This window comes from Diabrotica undecimpunctata, chromosome 2 (assembly GCF_040954645.1).
Source record: "Diabrotica undecimpunctata isolate CICGRU chromosome 2, icDiaUnde3, whole genome shotgun sequence".
Classification (NCBI taxonomy): domain Eukaryota; kingdom Metazoa; phylum Arthropoda; class Insecta; order Coleoptera; family Chrysomelidae; genus Diabrotica; species Diabrotica undecimpunctata.
In genome coordinates this window covers 109,262,698-109,289,527 of record NC_092804.1, presented here as the reverse complement: position 1 = coordinate 109,289,527, position 26,830 = coordinate 109,262,698, and the positions used below count along the sequence as shown (strand labels likewise).

At 30.2% G+C, this 26,830-nt stretch overlaps 1 protein-coding gene across 2 annotated transcripts in view; it reads right to left on the bottom strand.

The window, feature by feature from the left end:
- The window catches only part of LOC140433399 (uncharacterized), a 31,401-nt gene extending 7,919 nt beyond the window's left edge, over nucleotides 1–23,482 (bottom strand). The window contains exons 1-5 of one of the 2 annotated variants that reach the window (XM_072521413.1): nucleotides 23,397–23,448; nucleotides 17,466–17,504; nucleotides 15,466–15,569; nucleotides 9,418–9,542; nucleotides 2,411–2,627 (exon numbers count right to left, since the gene is read on the bottom strand). In XM_072521413.1, the coding sequence (XP_072377514.1) occupies nucleotides 2,411–2,627; nucleotides 9,418–9,542; nucleotides 15,466–15,514 (391 nt within the window). In that variant the 5' untranslated portion in view covers nucleotides 15,515–15,569; nucleotides 17,466–17,504; nucleotides 23,397–23,448. Of the gene's footprint in view, nucleotides 1–2,410; nucleotides 2,628–9,417; nucleotides 9,543–15,465; nucleotides 15,570–17,465; nucleotides 17,505–23,396 lie in introns of both variants that reach the window. The other variant, XM_072521412.1, reaches the window with a different exon arrangement.
- Between the last annotated feature and the right edge of the window lie 3,348 nt (nucleotides 23,483–26,830).

Below are 26,830 nucleotides of genomic sequence, written 5' to 3'. Positions count from 1 at the left end.
ATTTCTTAGTGTCTGTCATACTTCCTCTCATACTATTTATTAGCTCATCATACAAATTTTCCAGAATTTTCACATATACACTGGAAATAACTAAAAAAGACTGATATGTATTTGTACATACTTATGGCAAATAAATCATTAGAAAAGTAAAGTATTTTTGAAGTTGATAAAATATTTAATTCCTACCTGTCCTTGGAATATACTAGGATTTATCAACTTTATCAATTTCCGCAAGGAAACCTCTTAAGTTACCCTATCACAAACAGTCACGCAAAATATAATTAACTGTTTCAGGTAATGAGTACAGCTGAAGCTTCCAATTAACAATGTCATTATGACCGCAAGTCCAATGACAAAGCCTGTTATGATCCCAAGCTAATTCCTTCCTGGTTTTAGCAGTACTTTAACCCTATTACCTCATATATGTTTAATATCGATTTTAGCATATATGCCTTGCAGTTTTTCGGTCGCTGGTAGTGCTTTATAAGAGTAAATAAAGCAATTCATTAATTATTCCATTGTTAAACTTTTCGTTGCTAAACATTGTTATAGTAACCTCATCAAATTTAACTAAGGCTGAGCCGTAGGCTACCACTAGGATCACAAATGTAAATGGTACAAAAATATATTGAAAGTATCATGACGTAGCCAGTATTTTTGCTATTAAATAAATATACTGTTGTGCTGTTGTGTCATCAATTAGCCTATATTTGTCCACTGCTGAACAAAGGCCTTCCGTAAAATTTTCCACCTATTCCTATCTTGTGCTTCTTGCATCCAGTTCGTGGTGATGCGTTTGATATCATCCGTCCATCTAGTCGGTGGTCGTCCTCTGCTTCGATATGCCTCTTGCCTTGGTCGCCATTCCAGAATCTTTCTGGTCCATCTATCAGCCGTTAATCTGGCAACATGTCCGACCCAAGCCCATTTAGCCATGGCTATTTTTTCCACTGCATCTGTGACTCCTGTTCTTCTTCTTATTTCTAGGTTTGGTACTTTATCTCTGATGGTAATACCTAATATTGATCTTTCCATAGCGCGTTGTGTAACTCTTATTTTTTCTATTGTTCTTTTTGTCAGAGTCAGTGTTTTTGCACCATATGTAAGAACCGGTAAAACGCACTGGTTAAAAACCTTTCTTTTTAAACAAACTGGGGTAACAGACTTGAAAATGTTATTCAATCTACCAAACCCCTGCCCATGTGAGACCTATCTTTCTTTGTATTTCAGTTGTCTGATTATCTCGGCCTAAGCGAATCTCATGCTCTAGATACTTGTAAGCTATTACTTGATTGATACTATGGCTCTCAATCAGAATTTTACAGCTGACTACAAGGTTGATCATAAATTTTGTCTTTGAGCTGTTAATTTTAAGACCAATTATTTTTGACACTTTATAGAGCGTGTGAAGCATTTTTGTAGCTTTATCAACTCTATCAGATATTAAAACGATGTCATCGGCAAATCTTAGGTGGTTCAAATCTTCCCCATTTATATTAATTCCCATGTTATCCTCTCGTTCCATTTGCTTGAACATATATTCAAGAACAGCTGTAAACAATTTAGGGGAGATAGTATCACCCTGTCTAATTCTACGTTATATTCTGTTGTGTACTAGATACTTATACAACCAGCTGTGATACTGAGATGGGAAAAGCAATGGAAATTACCCAATTAATAGTCCCTAATAAATTCTTTGTCGAGAAGCTACTGATTAAATATCGGACTGTTAACTAATACACTATGTTTAAAGTGTTTTCCGAGTTTTTAATATAAATGCTGTAAGGCTTACTGATATCAGACATTTTCGACAAAACAAGCCTAAAGATCCAAAAATACTGTTAAGAAAATTACGTTTAGTTGGAATCATTTGGTACATTGGTTGTAGTCGAGATAACACCATTTTACAGTTACCGAGTAACAGTTTTGATGATTGTGTAAATTGTTGATTTAAATACTTTATATATAATATTTAAATTATTATTTAAATATTAATATTTAAATCCTAAATAAATCCAAACTCTTTCCCATATTTTCATGGTGTTGCTTATTAGTTTTATTACTTTGAAATTTGTTTATTAATAAATATCTCCCTTGTACCTTCACAGGTATTAAGGTACTGCTTTTTCATTATCTGGAACATATTTCACTTTAATCATTACAATAAAAAAACTTGTGTTAGCATTTGTGTTAACATATTCCATATCACCTATTAATGTTCTTTTTGTTTTATTTGTGGTGTTTTATTAATATAAGGTCGGATAAATATAATCTGAACAAAATATTTTGCTAACTTTAGATGGTGTATATTTTAGTATTATATTTTTTTTACTGAATAAATTTTAAATTTATTCGTATATTTCGTTATATCAATATTATAAAATAAAAATTAAATTGAATATGGACTCACTATTTATTATTTCGCGATCGTCATAAATCAATTCAACCTGTTTCCTTGCCATGTTTAACAGGAAATTGGGCAGGTAACCTTTCTTTTTGCTTAAACAATTTTTGACTGCCTTAATTGGTTCTTGACTGCAGTCTTCCATATTTTTAATATAATCATCCTTATTGTCTACTAATAATTTCTTTTTCAAAACACAGGTTTCAAGTTCTTTAAATGTTTTCTGAAAAAAATTTATTCAATAAAAACATAATGCACATATAAATTATTACGTTAAAGTTGCAATCAAAACTACCATAAAGTAATTTTCTATCAGTTCTAGACGTATGGATAAAACTAAAGATTAGTTACGAACAACCAATCTACCCCCATTATAGGCTACGTATTATATTGTTCGTCTTTTAATTCGTCACTAAAAGAGATATAAATGTTTGGAAGAACCAAAAAAAAATAAATATTTAACAAATATATATTGCAATGCAGTAAATGTTGAATACTCCAGCAACGAAAGTAATTTTTTTTAATGTGTATATTTTTTAAGAGGAAAATGTATCTAGTAAAATAAACAAAGTGAGAGATTCTATGTTTGACCCTTAAGCGAGAAAGACAGGTTTTAGGCACTCATTTATCGTACTAGTTAAATAGTAATTATTAAAGTAAATTTAAAAGTAATTAAGTATAAAAATAAGTGAAAGTGATTTGTATGCTGAATATTGGAATCGTGAGTAGATAAAATATATTTCTTTTAATATATCTATTTTATTTGAATATTTAAGTGAATCACTGCAATTAGTTATAAGTATTATCCAATTTCCATGAACTGGTATCACAGCGAAAGCTGTAAAACAGCACCGGTTTTAGTAGGATTTTAAATCCATTTAAAAGATGTCATCTTCCAGTCAGCTACCACAAAATGCATTATACTCAAAAGCAGTTAGTCAACCACGTAGTATATTAATCCCAAACAGAGATCAAGCTATTCCATTTAACACTCTAGGGAATAGGGTACAATTAATAACTATCTTGAAGTATTGAGTCAGCATATAGAACCAAAAAATATAATTTTCGCATTCCGTATATCAAACGGTAGAATATGCATATATCTATTATCTAGAAACCTATTAGATAAATTCGTAGCAGAAACAAAGAAGATAATAGTAAATAAAAATATAATAGAAGCAAGAAGATTATTAACTCCATAAGTCCGCTTAATTTTGTCAAATACATGTCCAAGCATACCTTCTAACTTAATAATGGACGAATTAATAAAACTAGATTTAAATCTTCTCTCAGACATATCATACTTACGGATAAGAGCAACCAATCCTGCCTTCAGTCAAATTCTAAGCGTCCGAAGAGAAATTTTCATTTCACCTTTTCCAGACAACTGTGTAGTACCTGAATCTTTTATCATCGAGTTCGAACAAATATCATACCACATATTTATAGCTCAAAATGAAACATGTTTTAAATGCAAATTAACTGGATACCAGGCAGCTAATTGTCCAAATATTTCACATTCTAAACCTCCTCACAATTATAGACCAATGCAAATAGAAATGAGACAAAATTCATCAATAAATCATACTTAACAAGATAATCTACAAAATACTCTCACAATCTCAAATACCACTCCCTTCACATTTACTATGTCTTCTCAAACCACAATGCAAACAGTAGCAATCCCAAATTTATTAATAAACCAAACCCAACAATGCTCGCCACAAAATACATCTATACATTTAACCACTTTTTCAATTAACACTACAATCGCAACACCTACATCGTCTGAGTTATGCTCTAATACCCAAAAACATAAATCAGCCTCACCCGAAACAAGTCCACACTTACCTCCAAATAAAAATACACATATGAATTCTCACGAACTCCAGATAACTTCTAACAAAGCAACCGGAAAAATAACCCTAGAAGATGCAATCACGTCACCCGCCGAAGAAAATTTTAAAAAACCTAAGCTTTAATTAAAGAAAAAAAACCAAAACTGATGACAAAAACTTAAAAGATAAGATAAAAAATCTCCAAAAATTACTAGAAGCAGTTAGAGAATATGTAGAAAGGGAAAAGCAATTGTTAAGCTTCGATCAAGTAGTGGATATATTCGAAAATATACAAGGATCAAAAGACATAATCAGCATACCAAAGTTGTACTGAGAAGACTCTCATGCACTTATAAAGATTCTAACGGAATTACATCCATATTACTTCGACAAAAGAATGAAAACCAAAATCACCAAATGAATACGAATACTTAGCAAACACATAGGTTTACTCCCTGCAGTGAAAATTTCATTGTCGGTAGAAGATTCCAACTCATCGGTTAATAATTCCTCTAAAGAATAATTACATTCACTTCTCTGCTTGAACGAAACTTAAATGGGTTTTACACCTATTTTAAAAAACTAAAACATAATTATTATCTGTAAAACACACCCTCTTATCTGTCTACAGGAAACAAATTACAAAAATTCAAACCATGTATATAAATTTCGTAATTGTTCATGTTTCTATAATAACAGATTAAACCAAAACATTGCCAGTGGAGGAGTAGCAATTTACGTGGATAAAAAACTCAGGAGCACACAGTTCTCAGTGACTTCAAATAATATTGAATTAATAACTATCGCAATAAATACACCTCAAAAGATTTATATGTAATATGTATTTCCCACCAAATTAAACTATATCCCAAGAAGATTTAACAGCCATTCTGAAACAAATTCCTTCACCTGGAATTATTGTTGGAGATCTTAACTGCCACAATCCGATGTGGGGTTCCATAAAAAACAACCCGAAAGGACGAACTATAGAAGATATTGTAACATCCCAAAATCTGAATCTACTTAACGACGAAAGACCAACCAGATTCAACATACATAATGGCACATCATCGGCAATTGATATTTCTCTGTGTTACCCAGTTCTGTCCACTACGTTAACATGGGACGTTCTACGCTACTTATATGGTAGTGACCACTATCCCATTATAATATCTTTAACGCATCAGAAAACCAAAAATATCGAATCTCAAAGTGGAATATTAAAAATGCTGATTGGACTAACTTTACCAAACAGATCGAACAGGACATTAACCAAACCAACTTCACATCATGAAACGTCATTAAAAAGTTACGTTTTTACAAACCCTCATAACAGCCGCAGAGACGTATGTAAGGAAAACAAGAATTTTAAAGAAACATCTACCTCTTCTGTTTTGGACACCTAAATGCAGCCAAGCTACAAGAGCGTATAAGCCATCATTAGGCAAAATAGATCCACTATAGATAACCTATTTCCTGCTTCATGTATTCCTGACTTAGAGTAAGGAATACATCAAGCATTTGCAAATCTGCAAGATTGTATCGCAGTTTTTTTTTTGATATTAATAAAGCTTATGATACTGTTTGGCAATACAATATCATATCAAAATTGCATAATTGGTATATTAGAGGCAATATGTTAAAATTTATTTCCAATTTTCTTCAATCTCGCAGCTTCCTAGTTCGATCAGACAACGTTAACTCAGATAAAAAAGTTCAAGAGAACGGAGTACCACAAGGATCAGTTATAAGCTCAACCCTTTTTCTAATAGCCATAAACGACAATACTTCAACAATGCTCACCGATTGTTAAAGGAAGATTATACGCTGATAACTTAGTTTTATTTGCCAAAGGAAAAAATTCTACATCTATTCAAAAACATTTACAACAAACAATCAATCAGTTAGAATCATGGTCTGGGACTATCGAATTACAATTTTCACCTACAAAAACTAAATGTATTTTTTTTACATGAAAACATAACACTCTAACTCCACATCTGAAGCTATATAATCAAACAAATAATAATTAACAAATCAAACAAATATTTCACAAATAATATCAGATTTTTAGGTATGGTTTTTGACCAAAAAGAAGAACTTAAAAAATCGTGCCAAGCAGGATTAAATTTTATGAAAACTATTTCCGGTAAAAACTGGGGAGCGGAACAAAATACATTACATGTATATAAATCTTTAGTTAGATCCAAACTCGACTATGGTGCGATAGTTTATTCATCAAGCAAAGTATCAGTATTGAAAACCTTAGAAACTATTTAAAACACAGCTCTACGAATAGGTATAGGTGCGTTTCGAACGACACCAGTTGAAAGTTTACAATGCTTAACAGGAGAACCACTCCTAAGTTTACGATGCAAATACCTTTCTCTCTCATGCTTCTAAAATAGCTAGTAATAAAAAACACCTTACTTATACCAATACGTTCACAGATCGATTTCGAAGACACTCTCTCTACAACAAAACTAGATCCACCATTTTACGAAAGAGTTAGAAGAAACTTTCATGACCTACATCTTGAATTTCCTGAAATTCTCGCAACAAATTTCCTAACTTCTCCACCTTGGTTAATACCAATTCCCAAGATTATTACTTACCTTAGTATATTTTAAAAAAGCGAGACTATAAGAGACCTGATCAAACAATCATTTTTAATAGAAATGGAAACTTATAAAAATCACTATAAGATATATACTGACGCATCCAAATCTTCAGACGGTGCTGGTGCAGCCATCCTCACATTCAATACATCCTTAAAATTTAAATTCAATCCCATTAGGTAAAATAAATAAAATTAGACTTACAATCAATTTAATTTTACTACCAACGACCGGTTTCGCTTTCTACACTTTGCAAAGCATCTTCAGGTCAAACGGTATAAAGTAAATTAAACGCTGAAATTATAAAAAGCCCATATTAGTCTGCTGTCTTATAAAGATAAAGATCAAAAAAGGTTATAGTTATTATGCCAATATTATATGTCTGTGTTTATTAATATGCATAAAATTGATTTAGCAGATAAAGTGAAAACCCACAAACAGGTAAGAGATAATCTATTGAATTGTAATAAATTAGAAACAAACAAAATACTACTTATATGCTGGTACAAGAATTTTTAGATAATGCTTCGCGATACATAGTTCAAAGTATCCTGTAATTGCTGATGATGGGTGGTCTTCGGTTAATATTGTAACTGTCTGATAATTAACGAGGAAGTTTCTTGAGGGGAGAGATGTTAACAAATGAAATAGAAGTAAGGTATATGTGATTGTTAAATGAAAGTGATCTTTTATATTATTTAAAGTACTAAAGTGATTTATATTTATTCAAGATATATATTTTAGAAATGTGTGTTAATTTATTGAAATTTTTTACAGTATGAGGACAGTTATATGACAATGAATAAAATTCGATGTACTATTTTGTGGGTGTGCAATTTCCTTGACTTGTAATTATCAATTTTTTTTTGTAAAAGGCATTTAATTTCTGTTTTGGCAGAAAATTGTGATGTCATATGTTAAAATTATAAACTAAAAGAATTAATAGTTATTTAACCAACAAGTGTATTAATAAGGGCGATTAACAATTGAGATATATTAACGCGCGAGCGAAGCGAGTGATTTATGTATTACATTATTTTGCTCTAACAGATTTATTGACTTTTATTTTTTTCCATACAATTATCATTGGAGTAGAACTGTCAATTGTTGAAACGTATGTTATCCAAGATTCGCGCTTTGCTTTTTTGATAGTAAATCTGGCTATAGCTCGTAGTCGTTTGAATTCTAAAGAGTTTTGTTAATTTTTTTGTTGTTTGAATTTATTAAAGGCTTTTTTTTTAATTGTTGTATTGCGTGATTGCATTCGTGGTTCCACCATGGAACTGGATGGAATTTACTGGCGAATTTAATTTTTTCAATATTTTTACCTGCTGAATCTATTATCAGTTTTGTAATAAAATCTACTTCTTCATTCACATTACTGTTTTGATTTATGACATGCAAGTTGTGTTGGATATGGTTTTAAAATTTCTTCCAATCCGCATTTTTTAAGTTCCATTTTACTTCTGGTATAGTTGTGGATGATTCTTCTTTATGACTTATAATAGGATAGTGATCACTATCGTATGGCTCCAATCTTAAATTTCATGAAAGCATATGCGTTATTAATGGTTAGCATATAGATAAGTCAATAGCAGAACTTTATTTATGGTTCAGATAAATAGGATCATCTTATTCGGCAGTCAAGGTCTAAACTTTGTCCATTTAAAGTGGTTAATTCTGGAAAAGAAACTGACTGGTTTCTTATAGACGAAAGTTTTAAGAATTTATTTTATACGAACCCAAAAAATTCAATGAATATATTGAATATATTGCATAAATTGAATATATTCAATAAATTTAATATATTAGATATATTGAATATATTGAATATGTTGTATATATTGAATATATTGAATATATTTAATATATTGAATATATTGAATATATTGAATATATTGAATATATTGAATATATTGAATATATATATATAATAATATATTCTGGAAAAGAAACTGATTGGTTTCTTATAGACAAAAGTTTTAAGAATTTATTTTATACGAACCCAAAAAATTTAATGAATATATTGAATATATTGCATAAATTGAATATATTCAATATATTTAATATATTAGATATATTGAGTATATTGAATATGTTGTATATATTGAATATATTGAATATATTGAATATATTGAATATATTGAATATATTGAATATATTGAATATATTGAATATATTGAATACATTGAATATATTGAATATATTGAATATATTGAATATATTGAATATATTGAATATATTGAATATATTGAATATATTGAATATATTGAATATATTGAATATATTGAATATATTGAACTTATTGAATATATTGAACATATTGAATATATTGAATATATTGAATATATTGAATATATTGAATATATTGAATATATTGAACATATTGAATATATTGAATATATTGAATATATTGAATATATTGAATATATTGAATATATTCAATATATTGAATATATTGAATATATTGAATATATTGAATATATTGAATATATAATAATTATTAAAATGTCTTCTTAAACATTATCTAAAATAAATATTCGTTATTGAGGCTTACCTGTAAATCATTTTCAATATTTGTAAATCCGTTCACAACACAATTACGCACTAATAACGTTTTTAATCGGTTATAATGGCTATAAGTAAACTCACCAATGGTATTTCTTACAACTCGTTTTAGAGCTAAAAATAAAATATAATTTAAAATAATATAAAACAATTCGTAAAACATATATCAAAACATTATAATTATTCCAGTGACCATATATTTAATTTTGTGAAAATTACCCCTTTGCTTGCCATAAAATTTATATGCTATATCTTTCACTTCCTCTGTCTTTCTCTCTTCGTCAAACTTTATTCATCCAGTCCTGAATGTAGCCTAATTCACAATTGCAAAATTGCATGCTCTGACTCGCCCCAATCTCATCGCCTTCGACATATGATAATTATATATATATAAATATATATATATATAAATATATATATATATATATATATATATATATATATATATATATATATATATATACATATAATTATCAGAACAAATTGCAAATTTGCAAAAGAATTTTACTAGACTAAAAGACTAAAAACAAAAACTCCTCTATTAAAAAAATCGCATGTTGTGTATGAATTTTTTTTTAAACTGATTGATTACAGCGGTCGCCGCTTCTCCGCCCCCAATTTTCATCTTTTTCTGTTATATGCAGTTGCCTCTTCTAACTCTCTTGTCGCCATTGCTTCATCAATATCGTTGCGCCTACTTCTCTGTGGTTGTCCTCTTTTTCTTCTTTCAGGAGGGATCCATTTCAGTACTCCTCTAGGCCATCTGTACTCTGGCATTCTTTTAACATGTGCGAACCAGATTAATTGTTTCTTTCTATGTCATCATTGGTATTTCGCTCCATTTTCATTTCGTTTCTTATTTGTTTGTTTCTAACTCTCTCCAGTTTCGATCTACCACAGCTTCGTCTCAGATAATCCATTTCTGTCGTCATAAGTTTGTTTCTATTAGCTTTGGTGACGTCCCATACTTCCGAACCGTAAAGTGTAATACTTTGGACTATACTACCGTAAATGTGTTTTTTGGTTTCCAGTCGAATTGTTTATTGCCAGAGAAGAGAGTTTAAGGCACGGGTCGATGCTCTGCCCTTGTTTATTCTTTCCTGGTTTTATCTTCGCTATTTCCCTTCTTGTTGAAAATGACCCCCAAATATTTGCAGGATTGCACGTCTTTGATTTTGTCGTCTTCCAAGACTAGGTTACATGCTTATTTCATCTGTTTCCGCTGAAAGATATTCACATTTTGTCATATTCATGTTTAGACCTGCCACCTCATATTCTTCTTGCAGTTTTCTTACCATATAGCTAAGATCGTAGCTGTCTTCGGCAATTACTACCTGGTCATCCGCAAAGAAAAGTGTATAACAGCAAAAAATTCAAAACCTACCAAATTTTTGCAGTTGGATGGATCTAAATAAAACTTGGATGTGGAAATAAAAATTTCATTATTAAACCAGAAAAATACATTTTCCAAAGTGCATTTCTATATGATAAAAAATAATAAATTAATAGATGGTAATATATGACGAAAATAAGTTCAATATTATTATTTTTGAAATTTAGGGTAACTTAATATGAGTATCATGATGCTCATGGCCTCGCACGCACCTGGTTCCTAGATGGTACTTGTCTCCTGAAGTTTAGTGGAAATTCGACAAAAAATCAGTGCAAACTCGTTACTCAGGGGTTTTGTGGTCGCTGAAAACAAATATCATGTCTGTAATGGTCTCTAAGAACCTGGACCCCAGAATGAAGCTCATATCTTGGAGTTTTATGGAAATTCCACACAAAATCTGCATGATACTTGGTGCTCAGGGTTGATTCTTCGAGGAACCTTGTCCTTTGGAGTTGCTTCTGAACTAGTTATTAAATTAGTCCAAATCTATATACGGGTTATTATATTTTCAGCATTTAGTTTACCATGTATCGTTGACCTGAAGATGCATAGCAAATTATAGTACGCGAAACCGGTCGTTGGTAGTAGAATAAATTGATTGTAAGTCTTATTCTTATTAATTTCTACCTATTTGAAATGGACACAGGCAACATAGTCGAGATTTATATTATTTTAACTTTAACGAAGATAATATAAATATTTAAATAACTCACTTAGGTATGGCAAACATAACATGAAAAATAATCAGATCATTATTTCTTAAGAACTTGAAACGACAAAAAATATACAGAATGATCCATTTGAAATAAATTTTTTTATTATAATTTCAGATAAACTGATGATCAAACCACAATGTAAATACCACCATAATATCGGCGCATAACATGACTCTTACGCACCAAAATCAATAAAAATCGTGCAAGCTGTTTTCCAGATAATTGAGGAGTTACATACCCAAAACTCACCCTGTAGATTAAAAATGAAAAAAAAACCTTAAGCATTATCTAAAAAGTATAAAAAATACTTCTTTGTTTTTAAAAAGATTTGCAGATGCTACAGATTCTACAGTGATTTTTAGGCACCAGACATTTTTACACTCCAAAATCACTATTATTTCTCTCATTTAATGTATGATTATATTCGGCCTCATCTCATAAATAAATAAATTGTAGTATCTCCGCCTATGGCTAATTACTCACATTTTAAAGTTAAACTATTAACAACCACTCGAAACCTCTTCTCAGCATCTCTGGTCTATACTCTTCAGTCTTCGTTTATGTAATAATTGCTAAACACACAGCGCGTAAAATTAATTCGGCAACGAATTACCGAAAAAAAAATCGTTCACGGCGTCATTTATCATATCCAAATTCATAACATCGAGCTTGAAAAGTGATACTCAAGCAGAAATTTCAGATAATGAAAGTGTTTCAAGTGTTAAAATTGTTGTATCAGAGGGGAATTAAGATAAGAATATACTAAGTACATAAGGTAGGTGGTAATAAATACTATCGCAGGGTTGACCTGACCGAAATATTCACAATTATTATTTGTCTGTCATGACGAATATTAACAATATTGGAATACTTAATAGATTTTTTCAATTTTTCTTCTTTCACTTGGAAAGTATTCAAGTAAATATTTGTTTGTGATGACAAATATCGTCAATAATATAGTTGGTAATACCGTGTATATAATATTATCACATGTGTAAATAACAAATTGTTATTAAGAATAACAAATAAACTTACCTACTATAGGTGTTTGTGTTGACACCTGACTAAAATATTCACAATTAACATTTGTCTGTGATGACGAATATTAACAATATTGGAATACTTATGAAAATTTTCATTTTTTCTTCCTTCTTTTTGGAAACTATCCAAATAAATATTTGTTTGTGATGACAAATATCGTCAATAATATAGTTGGTAATACCATATAAAATATTATCACATGTGTAAATAAAGAATTGTTATTAAGAATAACAAATAAACATACCTACTATAGGTGTTTGTGATGACACCTCTACTACAGGTGTTTGTGATGACACCTGACTAAAATATTCACAATTAAAATTTGTCTGTGATGACGAATATTAACAATATTGGAATGCTTATAAAAATTTTCAATTTTTCTTTCTTCTTTTTGGAAATTATCCAAATAAATATTTGTTTGTGATGACAAATATCGTCAATAATATAGTTGGTAATAACATATATATAATATTATCACATGTGTAAATAAAAAATTGTTATTAAGAACAATAAATAAACTTACCTACTATAGGTGTTTGTGATGACACCTCTACTATAGGTGTTTGTGATGACACCTGACTAAAATAGTCACAATTAACATTTGTCTGTGATGACGAATATTAACAATATTGGAATACTTATAAAAATTTTCATTTTTTCTTACTTCTTTTTGGAAATTATCCAAATAAATATTTGTTTGTTAGGACAAATATCGTCAATAATATAGTTGGTAATACCATATATAATATTATCACATGTGTAAATAAAAAATTGTTATTAAGAACAACAAATAAACTTACCTACTACAGGTGTTTGTGATGACACCTCTACTATAGGTGTTTGTGATGACACCTGACTAAAATATTCACAATTAACATTTGTCTGTGATAACGAATATTAACAATATTGGAATACTTATAAAATTTTTCATTTTTTCTTCCTTCTTTTTAGAAATTATTCAAATAAATATTTGTTTGTGATGACAAATATCGTCAATAATATAGTTGGTAATACCGTATATATGATATTATCACATGTGTAAATAAAAAATTGTTTTTAAGAACAACAAATAAACTTACATACTATTGGTGTTTGTGATGACACCTCTACTATAGGTGTTTGTGATGACACCTGACTAAAATATTCACAATTAACATTTGTCTGTGATGACGAATACTAACAATATTGGAATACTTTATAAATTTTTTCATTTTTTCATCGTTCACGATGGAAAGTATCCAAGTAAATATTTGTTTGTGATGACAAATATCGTCAATAATATAGTTGGTAATACCATATATATATATATATATATATATAATATTATCACATGTGTAAATAAAAAATTGTTATTAAAAACAACAAATAAACTTACCTATTATAGGTGTTTATGATGACACCTGACTAAAATATTCACGATTAATATTTGTCTGTGATGACGAATATTAACAATAGTGGATTAATTATAAAAATTTTTTCATGGTTTCTTCTATCACTTTGGAAATTATCTAAGTAAATATTTGGTTGTGATGACAAATGATCGTCAATAATATATATAATATTGTGTATATAATATTATCACATGTGTAAATAGAAAATTGTTATTAAGAATAACAAATAAACTTACCTACTATAGGTGTTTGTGTTGACACCTGACCGAAATATTCACAATTAATATTTGTCTGTGATGGCGAATATAAACAATAGTGGCTTAGTTAATGAATTTTTTATTTATTCTTCATGGTTTCAAATACCAGAAGCTGCGAACATAATACATGCGGCACAAAACAGAGAAACCTATCGTTTGATGGCCGCCAATATAGTTGTTAATACCAAAAAAAAAAAAAAAATTATGCAGAAGAAATATTTGTTTGTGATGACAAATATTCAGGACAAAATATTTGTTGGAATAACAAAATTTGTAGAGGAAATATTCGGGGAACTTATCCTGATAATGAATATTGTTTGTGATAAAAATAATACGGTGAATAATAATATCTATAATACAGTTTGTAGTGACAAACTTAAGCATATGGTTTGAAATAAATAGGTTCAGGCCAGATAGAATGTAGTGCCTCTTGGATTGCAAGAAGACATTTTATCAATTCTGGGTGATGATAATAAAGTAAAAATATCAGTTGCAAGCTCCATACAAACAGATTGCCGCTCGATAGGCTCATATTTTAACTTCCGGACTAGAAGAAGATATCTGCAAGCTAGTGGCTCCTCTAGATATAAATCCGGAAGTAAAAGTAGCAGTAAGTGACTTCACACTTCGCAAAGATGCTCATTTAGTACTGCTCCAGTAATAAATTGATGCTAGTATGGCAGTTATAGGAATAGCTTTAACAAACATGCTTGGTGAAAAGGAGGGAGGAAATAAAGAGTATAGCGATGCCAGCCGCTTATTGACAAACATTCATTATTCAGAGTCAATATCGCGAAGAGAACTAATAGCCATTGATTTAAATAAAGAAATGGCAGATGTATTAAAGGATACCACAATCACTGAATCGCCTTTTGGTAATGATCTTGACAATAAGGTCAAGACGGCGAAAGAATTGAAGAAATCAGGGCAACAAAAAGGTATTAACATACATACGAGGTATGATTATCCCACTTGCAAAGAAACCAAAACAAATTATTACAAACCTTATAAACAAATTAATGCTTAGTGGTGCAATATCTAATGTTGATCATAGTGATGATCAGCATATTTCCAAGGTTTTTGCAATTCCAAAATCAGATGGATCATACCATCTTATTTTATATCTTAAAAATTTTATTAAAATTGTTGGAAATGTACATTTTAAGATAGAAGATAATAAAGTTGTCAGACTTATATCTCAAGGTTGTTCATGTCAAAATTGATTTAAAAGATGCTTACCATTTAATACCGATACAAACATCTCATCGTAAACATTTAAGATTTTCATTTAATAGCACTTTATACGAATACAACTGTTTTGCCTTTTGGTTTAAGTTGTGCACCTAAAATATTTACAAAGATATTAAAACCTATTGTAGGAATTCTAACAGAAAAGGGGGATCTTTTAACAGTATATTTGGATGATTTTCTGATTCTAGGAAAATCATATAAAGAGTGTGAATATAATGAAAAATTAACTGTAGAAATACTAACACATTTAGGTTTTTAATTAATCATACTGAAAGCAAAATTACTCCTGCAAATGTGTGCACATATTTGGGGTTTACTTTTGACTCAAATAATTTGACAGTAACATTACCTAACAGCAAAAAATTGAAGATTCTAAAGACGCTTAATATTTTTTGCAACTACCGGAGTGTAAAACTAGAAAATTTGAAAAAATTTCTGGAACTTTTATATCTGCTTGCCCAGCTATAAAATTTGATTTTTTTGCACACAAAAATTATCTGAACGTCATAAATATTTAACATTGAAACAATCATTTTAAAAAGACAAAAGATTTAAGAGGATCATGCAGAGCTTTATTACTGACTCATAAGAAACCTTTTCTTAAGGCCACTCCACAAACCATTGGTAGATAGATCAAATTTATTCTACAACAGAGTGGCCTGGATATAAGTCAGTTTAAAGCACATAGCACACGCCACGCCGCAACCTCTGCGGCAGCTAGGAAAAGGGTCAGTTTTGACACTATAAGTTGGCGGCAGGTGAGACGAAGAATTTTAAGAAACTTGCAAAAAATTTACAATAGGCCCTTAGTTTTAATAAAGAATTTGAAATACAATTTTAAATAGGTAAAAAGAACCTGATTTATACTATATATAATATTTATAAGGATTTTCAGGTAAGAACTTCAGGTAAGTTCGTTTGATCTTAAGATTTTACTTACTAATCTTTACGATTACCATCGAATCGGGTGGTAGTACTATTTTTTCCTTTAGTTTTAAGTACTAAAAAAATTGGTCTCAAGAGGGTGCTTTTCAAAATCAATGTTTTTGGCATCAAAAAAGTGGATATTTTCTGTGGAATTAGTTTTGTAAGCCTTTTTCATTTTTAAGTGTTAAATCTTTTTTAAAGAACAGTAAAAATGCAAGAGAGTAAATAGGTACAATAAAATCGTCTTCTTCTTGATGAGTCTATCCATGATAAATGTTGGCAATCATCATAGCAATCTATCTGTCTACAGCTGCGCAAAAAAGCTGCAAAGATATTGTGTTGAACCTGTTTCTGTGGTTCTTTAACCAGAATGTTCTTTTTCCTGGACCTCGCTTTTCAAATATTTTTTCTTGGAGGATGGCTTGTTGAATGTCTGGATTCATTTTGCGTAATATGTGCGAAGTACTGTTCGAGATTTGATGGTGGTCAGTAGATCTCGATTTCTCTTCATGCTTCTGACGACCTTCTCATTTGTGACTCTGTCAACCACGGAATCTTAAGTATTTTTACAGTAAAATAAATGTGATTTATTTTTGGGAATTGTCTCGTAATTACAAATATGTCAAAATTATAACTGAAATTCACCGAATCATTCCGGACCAAGGAATATGGACTATGATAACAACGTACAATATCCTAAATGGATAACTTAAAGAATGGAAGACTTGAGTATAAATATATACAAATAAATTTCGTGTGCGAATAATAGCCATAACATAACATGGCCCTTAAAAATGAAATTAATACGGTAAAACCAAAGATTAGAGAAAACATTTACCTATATGAGATAAATGTACATAGATAAACAAAACTTACCCCTGTACAAAAACAGAAAAGAGTTATGTTTAAAAATAAATAAACACAAAATAATTGATTTACGTGAAAACTAATAGGCATGTTCTAGGCCTACATTTTATTTTTGTCCCTATAGGTAAGCATAAACCACAAAATAAAAAAGATGATTAAATACTTATGAAATTCAAATTTAGTCTAGTACTTACCTATTCGTTTTTCAACTTTTCCGGAATTCTGAGTTACACCTAAGGAAAAAAACACAAACTTAGTTTTTAAAATCCAACTTAAACAATATAAATCAGATGTTTTTATTGAATTTTAACATTGTGCCTCGATGGTAGTAGGCAGAGCATGACAAGAAGAAGGTCTGGTCGGAGGTGACGTGGTTGTTATAATACAATTAGAGACTATTAAGTACCAAAAAATTTTACAAAAATTATCCACATTTTGCCGGCATGTCAGAAATTGTATTTGTATTCTTGTGTCTATTAATCCAGGAAAATGAGTTTTGCTCAAGACATCTCAATAGCCAGGCATGTGACGAATTTTTCTGATAATGTATACCTATAGTTAGCAAGCCTACACGATTTCTGTAGAAATTTTGCCGTAGTTTTTTAATTATTAACAATTTAGTACAAACAATATGATTTTTTTGAATTTACGCTTACAATTAAAAACTTATCTACATATTTATACTATTAACAAGTATAAGAAATCGCATATTCTAAAATGTTCAAATTAATTTATTGCTCCAAAAACATTAGAAGGCAAAATTGTAATAGCTTATAACTTTTATAAAAATTGACTAACACTTTTGTGTTTGCCCTTAAACCTGATACTAATACTGCCGTAATTAGGAAAAACACCACATATGCAAAAATTATGAAAATTTAGTTGGGCCCGAAAATTAGATCTAGAGAGCTTATATTGCATGAATATTTAAGAAAAGTACAGTATTTACAATCAAAAATATATATTCTGAAAGAAATACTAAACCTAGCATCTACGAAAACATGCGTAGGTAAAACCCCGCATATACTTGACGGAGTCCGCAGTTACTGTGTTTATTCTAAGCAATACACAATCGTGGTGTTTTTTATACGTAATTGGCGCGATTAGCGAAAGTAGCATAATATAAATATTTTATATTTTGCCATTAAAAATGTGAATAGAATCTTACATGACATGTAAAATTTATTTTGTTGGTCGTCATTATCACTAGATGTAAATTCTATGTCAGATGGATTTTTGGAGTCATATTATTCAATAAAATTCTCTTTATTGATATTGTCTTAATAAACAGTACCATCCTTGTTAACTTTACAAACACTATCACATTCTTCCAACTCATCATCATCATTCTGTTGGCCTTTATCCCTATACAAGGTCGGCTTCTCTAATTACATTTCTCCATAAGTGTCTATATTAGGTCATATCAATAGTAATACCCTTTACCGACATGTTCTGCCTAAGCGTCTCCCCCAAGTCTTTGTTGATCTGTCTGAACCCGCATTGGATGGTTAACGTCTTTACGTTGAAAATGACTAAACCATCTTAACCTATGCTCTCTCATCTTGGCAATAATTGGAGTCACCCCTAGACTTTTAATATACTTATTCCTAATTTTATCCTTTTTTTTTACTACAGTCATCCATCTAAGCTTATTTTCGCCACATGCGAAAGGTTGTTCCTCTTTCTTTTTAACTGCCCAACATTTAGTTCCGTACGTCATAGCTGATTTTATGGCTGTTGTATAGAATATTCTCTTCAGCTTCATTGGAATTTTTCTGTCACACAACACACCACTCGCTTCCTTTCACTTCTATTTCCCCATTACTCTGATCTAGATCTAGATTAGACCGATCCTAGATACTTAAAACTATTACTTTTCACAATTATTTTACCATCCAATTATATCCTTTTATTTGTACTAACTCCATCTTTAAAAAAAAAACATTTAAATAAACATTCCAAATACTCTGTTCTTGTCCTACTTTTAAGTTTTAAACCTTGTTCATTAAGAACTTGTCTCCACTGTTTCAGTTTTTTTTAAGTCGCATTTACTATTTCTTACTAACACTACATTATTAGCATATATTAAGCACCACGGAATATTACTTTGTAGTTTCGCTGTTATCTGATCCAGAACTAATGAGAATAAATAAGTGCTAAGCACCGAGCCTTGGTGCAGTCCTACTTTCACATGAAATTAATCAGTGTCTCCCGCACCTGTCCTAACATTATTACATTCTTCCAACTACTACAGCAAAATATTTTCCGCACCTTCATCATCTAAGTAAACCGAAATTCGTTTAGTCATAATTACTAAACGAATGAGCAAACTTAGTACGAATTGTCTAAACGCAGAACTTTCAATTCTTAGATAGAATTAGGGGAAGCACCAGACAGGAAAACGTAGGGAACTGAGTGATTCCTAGTAAAAACACCTATTTTTTTATGACCCACAAGGAAATTGGGGAAGCACTTTACTAGCAGAGAATTCATTATACAATATTTCACTCTCAAGAAGCGTTTAAGCTTTAAGAAAATATCAAAATAAATAGCAGAAATGAAAAAGATATACCAAAATGGTATATAATAATTGGGGTCAGTGGTATCCCCCATGGTATTACGTGTAATTTATTTATTTTTTAGCAAAATTATGCCAGCTACAAAAATGAGCTTCAGTTAAACGTAGAAAACAACATATTAGGAAAAGTCAAATGTTTTTATAATTTTAAGTAAAATAATTTCAGAAGAAAAATACTTTCAAGTTACTCATGGGGTCTTCAGTGACCCTGTGGTATTATGAGCATTAACCCATGATACAATGAAATTGGATTTTTTTTTCACAACAAAACTATATTTTAAAATTTGTTTGAAAAATATTTATAATCTTTATATTAACATACTTTAAACATTTTTATTTAACTATTAAAATCAATTCACTAAATATGGATGCGTTTATTCAAGAATATGATGGAGTTGATAAAAAATCATGCATAATAGAATCAACCACAAACTTTAATACCTTAATTATTAATTTAATACAACCTCTAAATATTATGCATATGAATATAAGAAGCTGTCAAAAAATTTTTGATGCCTTTGTAATTTTTTTATCTGAATGTAAGAGAGATTTCGATTTTGTAATTCTTACGGAAACTTTTAAATAAAATGATTTGAATTTGTTTAAAATTGAGGGTTATAGATTAATATATAATTCAGGAACATTTAACAAAAACGATGATATATCTAATCTCACAGATACTATCTAAATGTCAGTATGGATGTAATCTGTGCTCACATCTACAGCTAACATCTACAAAGCTCTTGATAATGCAAGACCAGATCTTTGTATATTTGTAGATTTATTAAAGGCATTTGACACTATTTAACATAAAATATTGCTAACTAAACTTAAAAAATATGGTATTAGGGGGCTTGCATATAATATTCTAGAAAGTTATCTTCTAAACATGTTTATATAGAGGGAGAAATTAGTAAGGGAAGAATTATATCATATGGAGTCCCGCAGGGAACAGTCTTAGGACCAATTCTCTTCAATATACACAGCAATGATCTATTCAGACTGAATATTACAGGTAAGTTTTGCAGATGACACAGCTATTTTCTATGATGAAAATACCTAGGATAATTAAAAACAAAAAGCCGGAACAGACTTTGCTACAATTCAAAAATGGTTTTAGTTTAATAAGCTTACAGTAAATGTAGATAAAACAAAATATATGTCATTTACCTATAAAATTCCATATACATACGAGATTAAATATCTAGGTATGATAATTGATAAACATTTACGTTAGGATTTTCAAGCAAATAATATAGTAGTTCAATTAAGAGGGCTGCTATTAAGTTTTAAATTTTTAAAACAATTTTTAGGAATAACTCATTTAAGAATTCTTTATTATGCACTTATACAATTTCAACTTACCTATGCCCTTTTAGGATGGGGTGGAAAACGGAATAATTACTTGCATTCTATAAACATTATTCAGAAGTGGCTAATTAGAATTATTTATGGGAAAAATTTAAGATATTTTAGCGAGCTGTTATATAATGAAAGTCAATTTTTAACTGTAAGTAAATTATGCTGTAACAGAGCCCTTATACATACAGGGTGAGTTATAACTATTGGGACAAAGACAGGTTATAAGGACAGGTTATTTGGACCAAAATATGGCTATTGAAGAAAATTTTTGCGGTCGCTCGGCAGCCAGAAGGTATGGAATGGTATGGAACAGAAGGCAACCAAATCACAAAACTTTTGCAAGATTATATCGTAGTTTAGGTGAAACTGGGTCATTTTATACTAAAAATCAGGGTGGTCGACCGAAACAAATCACACCTAATCAAGAAGATGAACTTTTGGTTCGAGTAGATGAAAATCCTGAAATAAGTTCACGACATCTATCAGCAGCAACAGAAGTAAGTCAGTCGTCTATTGTTAGAATTCTAAAAAAAGAGAACCTCCATCCTTATCACTTCACTACTGTTCAAAATTTACTTCCAACAGATCTTCCATGACGGTTACAGTTTTGCCAACGTATTCTGAATAAACGTCGCAATGACAGACACTTTATTAAGAATATTATGTTCACCGACAAAGCAACTTTTACCAGACAAAGGGTTTTTAATTGGCGAAATAGTCATTATTGGGAAGAAGAAAACCCGCATGCTATTAAAGCTAGAAATTTTCAGCATGTGTTTAAATTGAATATTTGGTGTGGCATTATAGGCGACCAACTACTAGGGCCTTATGCTCTTCCTCCGAATTTAAATGGAGATTCTTGTTTATTCTTTTTGTAAAATACTCTTAGTAATATTTTAGATGATCTGTTACTGGATGTAAGAAGAAACATGTGGTTTATGCAGGATGAAGCGCCACCTCATTTTTCATTAGCTGTTAGAAATCATCTTAATGACGTATTTCCTCAACGATGGATTGGCAGAGGCAGTGATTTTCAATGGCCACCAAGAAGTCCTGAGTACAACCCGCTAGATTTTTATTTTTTGGGGACATATGAAGTCCTTAGTTTATGCCAATGAAATTAATACACGAGACGAACTTTGGAGATACATTCAAAATGCAGCTAATCTTATAAGGGGACAGAATAATATTTTTTTTAACGTCCGAAAATCCTTTATAAAAAGAATTAGAAAAGGCATAGAAATCGGAGGGGACCATGTAGAACATTTAGTTTGAGTTTTTGTGAGTTCTTTTAAGTTAAAGTGTGTTTAGTTTTGATTTATCGTCAAAACGGAACCTTAGGTTAGTTGTAACTTTGTTTATTAGTTTGGTATTTGATAGTGGAATTGTAAATAAAATACTATTTCTTGTCTAGGATTATGCCTCTGTGCCAATTTTGATAGCAATTTATAAATATACAGGGAAACTATTAGCAAAAAACGAAAAACAAAAATTAACTTTAACACCCTGTATCTTTTTTCTCAGAAAGATTTTATTAAGGCATATTTGGCCCAATAGCCATATTTTGGTTCAAATAACCTGTCCTTAGTCAATGTCCCAATAGTTATGACTCACCCTGTATAATTAGATGTATCTTGTCTAATAATAAAAAATCATGTTTTTAATTGATTTCTGATATTGGACATGTTTTCAATAATTACATTTAATCATACTAAGCAAAACAGCATATCTATAAAGTTTAACATTTGCTATTAAAATCTTAAATCCTCAAATCATATATCATAGCAACGCATTAGAAATTTAAAAGATCTCCTCACCACCTGACGTCATGCGCGAAACGAAATTTGGAACGCTAAGTATCATATCTTTCTTTCATTGTAATATGAGTATTAACCAAATAGAATGTCTCCTATCATTACCTTAACTTTTAATAACGATATGTATCTATTTAAAGATAGACGACCTAATATTTTTGAACACAGAAATGTATAATTGAATTTAATATTGCTAATTCCTTTACGTAAAAAATAAACTTTATTTGGTCTAAGTTGCTAATAATAATCTCTTAAAACTTATTTACGTATTACTAAGGCGACAAGTAATAATGTTGAAAGACACTATTTGCTTAATTTCTAAGCACAATAAAAATAAAATTAGTGCTAGTAACAAAAATAATATTACATACCTAAAACTATAAAAAAACACAAACATAATAAAAACTTCATTTTAAATACAAGGCGACTATAAATGATTAATAATTAAGCGGTTTTTATGTCTTGTTTACTAGTTACTAAAATAAATATAAAGAAAACAAAATTCATGTTCAACAGCAAACGTAATATACACATTGTCAGATTACGGATAGTAAATCTGGACATTGAAAGGGTAAAGAGATTTAAGTACTTGAGATAGTGGCTAAATGATCAATGGGATTCCGATGATTAAGTCAAAAATTGGAATCGAAATATAGGCCAGAGCCGATCTTTTAAAAACGACTACATTTGAATGTGAGAGGTGGTAGTTATATTTTTGAGGAAAAAGTTGTATGATAACTTCAGTAATAACAATTAACCTATTCTTTCTCTCAAATAGATATCGTCAGGAACATTATAATAAAACTAAAATATTTAAAAATAATAAAAACATTGATTTTTTTTAGTTTCCTTGCTTATAACTTTTAAAAAATTCAATTTGGAGCAAAACTGTTTTAATTTATTACCATTTCTGCAAGTTAGCAATAAATACAAAAAAGAAGGAGACAAGACTTTTTCTATTTAAGAAAAAAAATCAAACCAAATAGCTAAGAAAATCTTTGTAACATAATAATACAGTCCAAAAATTTTTATTAAAATCGATGTAAGAGATTCCGTATAATAATTTTGCAATCTAAATTTTTTTTTTTAAATTGGAATTTTTACTAGACTCTACAAAAGTTTGACACTTTTTTACCACAAAAAAACACTTTACATATCTAACGTGCTTTATGAAATTGAAATCGGATTATTTGGGCTGTCTAAGTGTGCGCTTAGACAGCCCAAATCATACCGAGGCGCCGACCCTCGCTCGTACCATAGGATGGTATCATAATATCATCGTCAGGTAAAATAAATGCATTATTTTAAAAATGCCAGCGTTCACCGTCAAAGCGCAGCGCCCAGCCTCGAGCCAGGTATCGGACCATAGTATTCGAGCTTAGCCCTTAACTGGAGACGTGCCGTCTGACAGACTACAGCATAAAGAATTTTTAACACCCTGTGCAAATAACTCCGCCCATCGGCACATCACTTCATATATTCTTTATATTATTCGTTGACTATTAGTGACCCGACTTAGGTAAAGAAATACGCATATTTGGAAAAGATATAACCAAAAATCAGTTTTACTTGGTCTGTTAGACGGCACGTCTCGGTTCAGGTTACATTTTGTTTCATTGAAAACGTCGTGTATTTGTTACAATCATGGCCGGTCCATCAAAAAAAATCCGTTTTACCGTACTGATTTTAAAGATACAGCTTTGAAGTGGTTTGACGAATTAGATAGTGACGCTAGTGATGTTGATCAAGTACAAGATGATGTTTATTTGGAATCTGATAGCATATAAATAGCATCTGATAGCGTAAATGCATACATACTGCACCAAAGTTACAAAAACAATTCTAAAATACAAGAAAAATCTGCTTTTGCTAAAATATTAGCAAAACAATTATTAGTAGAAGATCATATGAAGCGAAGAATGGGTAATTTTCACGTATCGCGGCTCAGTCGTGCTAGTATAGCGAGTATTCTTGGAATTCCTGAGAATAACCAAGTAGATGATAACGAGCCATTAGTACTAGAGAATCAAAAAATATGTTATTTGCTTAGGATATTTGTGTCCTCGCAAGAAGAACCGTATGACAAAATACCTTTGTGGCCGATGTAGAAAACCTGTGTGTCTTCAGTGTACGAAATCAATTTGTACCGATTGTATGTAACTTTTACAGTTGCTGGACATTTTTTTCAACATCAAAATAATTTCGCGAGTTAATTTTTACGTAATCCAGTATGCGTTAGTGCCTTTCATATAAAAAAACTTACTTGATGTATATTTATTTTTTCACTGTAATGAAAAGTAAAAAATGTGACTGTCACGAACTGTACATGATTAGCTGTTAGAAAGTCGTAGTTATTGAAGTTATACTTCTATACGCGCGCTCCACGTTGGAAATTTGTATGGGAGTGAATCTGTGAAATCATTACATATGTAAAATAATGAGTAAGAGAGAGACAGAAGATATATTTTCTCTCTCTTCCTCTCTTGAATATAAAAATGTTCCTTTTGTATATATAATTTAATATTATATATATATATATATATATATATATATATATATATATTATATAAAGATATATATACATATAATATTATACATATAATAAAATATTTATTAATATTATTATTTATGTGATATGTTTTGTATTATTTATTAAATGTTCATAATTATATTAGTCTTTTGTATTTCAAAATAATAATCTAAATAAATCACTGTATGATCCAGAACTGTCAATTTTGAAATACATTTGTTTCATGTCCTCGGTATTATAGTAGTCAGTATCCCCGCCTGTCACGCGGGAGACCGGGGTTCGATTCCCAGTCGGGGAGGACTTTTTTATTAATATTATTACATTAGTGTCATTTTTAAATACTTATGGATATTGCATTTTAATTTGAATTGTATTATTATATGGAATTATGTTGCACTGTATTGTAGTTTATTTTTTTTATGTATATTATTGTCATTTTTAAATACTTATGAATATTGCAGTTTAATTTGTATTGTATTATTATATTAATAACAAAATAAACAATGAATTTTACTGCAGAGTATGTGTAAAAAAATTTTTGCATTCAACTCCTTTCATACATATACGAAAATAAAAATATACATTTTCATTAAAATATTGATTCAATCCTTCATTGTTAGTAAGTTGTTATTAATTCTGTTTCTCTTTCTGCTATGTCTTACCTATAGAATTACATATGTAATGATTGTGCAGATTGACTCCCAAATAAATTTGTAACGGCGAATGCGTGTATAGAAGTGTAACTTCCACCGGCAGTCCCACTGGACTGCCACATCCGTTTTTTTTTTATACTCTGACAATATTTTGAGTTTCTTTACTGTGTTCAATTGCAAATACAAACAGCTTTTAGAGTACTATTAAATATATTAAAAAAGTTTGTAAGTTTAGTTCTTATCTCCTCTCCTACATTGTAGTCTGTCAGACGGCATGTCTCTCTGTGTGTATTAAAATAGGGTCTCTCCAGTTAAGGGTTAATATTTTTTCGACCCTTGACCCTAGTACTCTACGATCGACACTACAAGGCGCCAACCACCGACCCTCGCTCCGACCATAGGCTCGTATCGATCGCCAGGTAAAATTTATGCATTACTTTAAATGCGAGCGATCACTGTCAGTGCTATAATCTAGGCGAGGATACGATGCGATGGTCTCCGTTATGAACGCATCCTAACGAAAGTTTTAAAATTATAAACAATTTTTTCGCTAATACACAAGTAGCATATCTCGGTAACTACTGGAATAAATTAAATTTTGAGAATGGCGTTAGAAACAGTT